This window comes from Hylaeus volcanicus, unplaced genomic scaffold, assembly GCF_026283585.1.
Source record: "Hylaeus volcanicus isolate JK05 unplaced genomic scaffold, UHH_iyHylVolc1.0_haploid 29265, whole genome shotgun sequence".
Lineage (NCBI taxonomy): Eukaryota > Metazoa > Arthropoda > Insecta > Hymenoptera > Colletidae > Hylaeus > Hylaeus volcanicus.
Genome location: NW_026531610.1, coordinates 1 through 5,525, shown reverse-complemented (window position 1 = coordinate 5,525; position 5,525 = coordinate 1). Strand labels below are relative to the sequence as shown.

General features: G+C 35.1%; 1 protein-coding gene across 1 annotated transcript; it reads left to right on the top strand.

Moving 5' to 3' along the window:
* Nucleotides 1-527: 527 nt before the first annotated feature.
* On the top strand, nucleotides 528-5,520 carry LOC128882159 (glucose dehydrogenase [FAD, quinone]-like; the record flags this gene model as incomplete). Its single annotated transcript, XM_054133731.1, has 5 exons — nucleotides 528-1,126; nucleotides 1,512-1,947; nucleotides 3,716-4,109; nucleotides 4,506-4,782; nucleotides 5,329-5,520. Coding segments are annotated over exons 1-5 (1,707 nt in total), but the record flags the coding sequence as incomplete, so codon positions are not given.
* Nucleotides 5,521-5,525: the final 5 nt, after the last annotated feature.

The window sequence follows — 5,525 nt, the reverse complement described above, 5'->3', positions numbered from 1 at the left end:
AGTGAAGTAAAAATATATTGGACTTAGAGATGCATCTTTTAATCGAGTAATGCGTCTAGACTGTTCGATATTTTTTATTAATAAAAATCAAACTATCCTTACGAAATGTAGTTTCTTTCAAATTTATAACCCTGTCGGGAAGCAACTAATAAAATCTTACATTGGTGGGAGTACGTATGCTTCGTGCAGTAAGCACAATAGTTTGTCGGCGACATATTTTTCTGCAATTTGCTGATAACACCTGAATAACTTAAACGAACCATTAGCATGTAAACGGTGGTCGTTATTGCAAGTAAGTAATACAACGGAAAATGTCACGTTTATCAGGGATGTACTAATCGATATTTACTGAAATGTTTGTTCAGGTCTCGAACGTGATAAGTAAAAATTCAGTATAATAATAAGTAAATTCACATAACATTCAGTAACACCACAACTTTAGAAATAATTTCTTTAGTACCTCGGTAAACAACTTTGTCACCCATATGTGTGTGGCGTGCCGTTGCACCTGCTAATAAATCATCTTTCAAACGATATTAAATATAATACACATCTAGCACTTGAACTTTAGAAATAATTTCTCTGGTACCTCAGTAAAAAACCTTGTCACCCACGTGTGGTGTTAATAAATCATCTATCGATACACCGTATCAGACCGTATTAAATGTAACCCACGTCTGTGTTTCTTCACAGTAATCGCCTAACCGCTGAAAACAAGATGGACATCCTTACTCCATTCTTTGCGGTGCGATTTTTCATAAATTTAGTTTCGACATTGATCAGTGTGGGCATTGTATTTTTCTTCGTCCCTATATTCCGACCCGACATTGTCGATCTTGAGAACAGAGTGAGGCCAGTAATTACACAGGAAATACAAAGTAGTTACGATGTAATAATAATCGGGGGTGGCTCAGCTGGATCCGTACTGGCCAATCGTATAACAGAAGACGCAAATGTGTCGGTGCTTTTGTTGGAGGCTGGGACCGATGAACCAGTGTACACCGATGTTCCTCTATTCTATCTACCTTCGCAGAACACACTGTTGGATTGGGGATTTAGGCCCGAACCTTCGACCACGTGCAACTTCGCCATGAGGAACCATCAGAACTATTGGCCACGAGGCAGGGTACAGTAGAACCTTCTTCATTTTGTGGTGGCACCATAGATTCCATTAATACCATAGATAGTTCCATTAGATTTTGTATTTCTACGCAGGAATTTTATTTCTGCATACTCACTGTATAATTTGTACATAAAAATTAATTATGTTACGCTATGATACCTCAAAAAAGATAACAATAATAATTACAATTGATATAAGCGTTCTAAATACCTTTCGTACAAAGTTAAATCTATGTTTCATAGAACACTGTGTATGTTGATGAACTATCTCCTTAAAAAATTCTGTCTTAGAAAAAGCTAATCCTAATTTCAAGTGATAGAATGAACAAAAAAAAGAAAACTGGATAATTATGCATCAACCCAAAAGTTTGTTCGTTGCAATCCCTTAGGTTCTAGGTGGAAGCAGCGTAATAAACGCGATGTTATACATTCGCGGTAATAAGAAAGATTACGACGAGTGGGAGAACCTTGGTAATCCAGGATGGAAGTACGAAAGCGTGTTGCCTTACTTCAAGAAGTCTGAAGACATGAGGGTCGATGGATTAAAAGGATCATCCTACCATCAAACCGGTGGACCCTTGACCGTGGAACAGTTCAGGTACCGTTCACCTGTGACCGAGTACTTGCTAAAAGGCGTCACCGAAATGGGATACGAGGAAAAGGATGTAAACGGAGCCAGTCAAACAGGAGTTACGTACTCGCACGGTACGGTGAGGGATGGACTTCGTTGCAGTACCGCGAAGGCCTTTATACGACCGGCTTCGAAGAGAAAAAATTTGCATGTCAGCCTTCTGTCGTACGTGGAGAAGATCTTGGTGCAGGATGGTGAGTATGCATGATGTTTTTATTACTATCACTGTTTTCAATTTGTTAATAGATACTATACAAGGATAAATTTCTGTTGTGGACATATATTAGGTTGTCCCAAAAGTTTCTTTCATTTTATTAATAAGTAATACATACACAATATTTTATGTGCAATGTTACATTATTGAATTGCGTACGATTCATTTTGTTCCATTATTGTTACAACATCAACATCTAAGAAATTAGATTGTCTATTTCTATAAACACAACCGCACAAAATAGTTGAGTGCAAATTAAGAAAGAATCTTTTCGGACAACCTAATAAATACACGAATAACCAAGCATATACAGAATTAATTACTTAGATGAGATAACTAAAAATAAACAATAATTAAATTTTAAACTTATTTCTCCTTTTCAGTTAACATAGTGCAGTATTAATGATAAATAGCTGGTGTGTGTATTGTGTTACAAGCCTGTCACACAATAATAACGTTATCTTTTTAAAGAGATTTTTTTCAGGCACTAGCATTAGCTAAGTAATATCTGCTAAAACGCAACAGTGTAAACTGAAGTCGTACTAATTAATAATAATTGCAACAAGAAAGTTGTTTAATTATAATTATTAGCAATGGATTTACTCCTCTTAAAAAATATATTTTTGCGATAATATTTTATCGTCAAAATTGTCTTGTTTACTTTATGAAAAAGCCGTACTCCATGTATGATTATAAATATAAAGAGAAGGTATCTATATATCTTAATAAAATTACCGTTAACTCAATTTTTTTTTTAAGTGGACTTATTCCATTTTCAAATATAACAGCTCAAACATACAGTGGGTGTAGAAAGTATTCGTACATCGATAAATTTCCAAAAAAACTGTGTAAAATTGTAATTTCTTAACTTATTTCTTATAAAAAATGACATTCTACATATTCTCGGAAGTCTCTAAGATAGATGTAGTCCAAACAACATTTACTAGTTAATATAATTTGTGAAATTAACAAGAAAAAAACAATTAATCGATAGAAATGTTGAAGCAATAAGTATTCGCACAACTGTTTAAAAGTACTTTACTGGAAATTTGATGTCTTCTAATTCGCATGGAGCAATAAACTAATGTGTTTACGTTACAAACTCTACAGTAAATGGTTCGTCATAAGAATCGTACAAATACTTATTGCTTCTATACTTTTACCCACTTTTCGCATTTTTTTGTTAATTTCACAAATTATATTAACACATTGAATGCCAGACAAATATTCTTATTAATAGTTTCTGCTAAAATGAAATATTATTTAAACTACTGGAGACTGCATAATCAAACATTCACCGTCGTATTTATTTTTGTAACTTCATAAAAATTCATGAATTTCGTTTAATTTCATTCCCTTTGATGGTTGACTTTCAGAATTAATTTTTTTTAGTTCTTCAGTGAAAAGCACTGTCACCCGTATATGGGTGACATGGCGATCAACGTGTTAACTAGTAAATGTTGTTTGGACTACATCTATCTTAGAGACTTCCGAGAATATGTAAAATATCATTGATCATAAAAAAGCAAGTTAAGAAACTACAATTTCACACAAAAGTTTTCATTCACGAAGGAAATAATAAATATTATTTCCTATTATACATATCCACTACAGCTGTATTCATTGAAATGACCAAAAGAAAGTCTCTAAAACAACTGCAACATAAATTTAACCTTTTCCATTCTATTTTTCCTACCTAGATCGCGGCAGAACTTGACCACTATCTATTCATCTAACTTAATTTACAGATGGAAAAACAAAAACCGCATACGGGGTACAATTTCGACAAGGTAAAATTCAGAAGGAGGTGAAAGCCCCTCGCGAGGTCATATTATCAGCTGGTGCGATACAATCGCCCCAACTGTTGATGCTATCTGGAATCGGACCCAAAGATCATTTAGGAGCAATGGGGATTCCAGTGGTACATGATTTGCCAGGTGTAGGTCAAAATCTTCGGGATCAAGCAGCGATGGGTGGCATGACTTACTTGGTGGACCCACCAGAGGACTATAAGGGCACAAAACCTTTCACGTTCTCTTTGTCACGTGATCTTACTCCACAGACGGGGATGGAATTCATTGAGAAACAGAGTGGACCCTATTACACTGCTCTAGCCGAGAGTATGGCGTTTGTTAATACCAAGTAAGTACTTTGGAGTCCTGTTCCAAGTTCGACACGTTTTGCATTTGTTTGGGTTCTGTTTTTGATTGTAATGCTACAGAAAATCTTGAATAATTCCAATGGAGAAAAATGAACGAATACAATAATGTCTGAGTAACTGAACACTATGCAATGTCTATTCATTTTACGCTTCGTGTAGAAAAGCTGCATCGCTATTCTCCCTGAGTCTGAAACTCGTATTTTACACTGAATTGGTGAAATAATTTTCCACGAATACGAAATATGAAATAATTGACTCATCACTTTACGTTTTAAACATCGAGTGGCCAACAACTGGGAAAACAAGAACCATCTGTGTTGATCACTGTTCACGCCAAAGTTTGTTTACTAACGAGGCAATTTTAATTGTGTTTTCAGGTACGCGAACGCGTCAGAGGACTTTCCTGATATTCAATTATTCATCATCCCCGTTCATGACGCTCTGCACGGTTGTTTCGGGGCGCTTTTGTCGTTTGAAAAGCATTTCAACAAAGAATGGTGCATGGATATGCAGACCCGACCTTCATACTGGGTCATACCGCTTCTCTTAAGACCTAGAACCAAAGGACACATCAAATTGCGGACGAAGAAGCCAGAGGACCATCCAATCATTGTTTACAATTACTTCGAAGATCCTTACGACCTCGATGTTCTGGTGAAAGACTAATTAACACGTTCACTGCCAGACTAATACTCTTGAAAATTTCTACTGTGATTAAATTTTGTTTACAGGCTATTGGAAACTGTGTAATGAAACATTTATTGTGGTATTTAGTTTTGTAACTTCATTAAAGTTCAAGTATTTTATTTAATTTCATTTTCTGTGACACTTAACATTCAGAATTAATTTTCGTAGTTTTTCAGTGAAAATCACTGTCACCCATATATGGGTGACGTGGCGATCAACGTGTTAAATATTTAAAAACAAATTCCAAGTTGAGAAACTTGAGGGGTTAAACCACATTATCCACCCAAATTTTTAGGTTTTTCAACTAGAAAATCATTTTTTAATTTTTTTTTTCATTTTAATAAATTATTTGTTAACATGTAGCTATGTACACATCTGATGAAAGTACTTCTATACAGTAGAAATATTCTAATGGAATAGAAATAGAAACATTTCCCATGTATGTGAAAAGTATAAACTATGACAAATATTTATTAAGAATGTATTAATGTTCACGATTTTTAATTACAATAGGTAGAGGGAGCGAAGATCATCCACGAACTGAGCAAGACTCCGACAATGAAGAAATTGAACGCTACAGCGCATTTGAACCCCGTCAAAGAGTGCTCGTCATACGAAACGTTATCGGATGACCATTTGAAATGCCTTGCTAGACATTACACAGAAACAATCTATCATCCCATTGGGACATGCAAAATGGGACCAGCGAA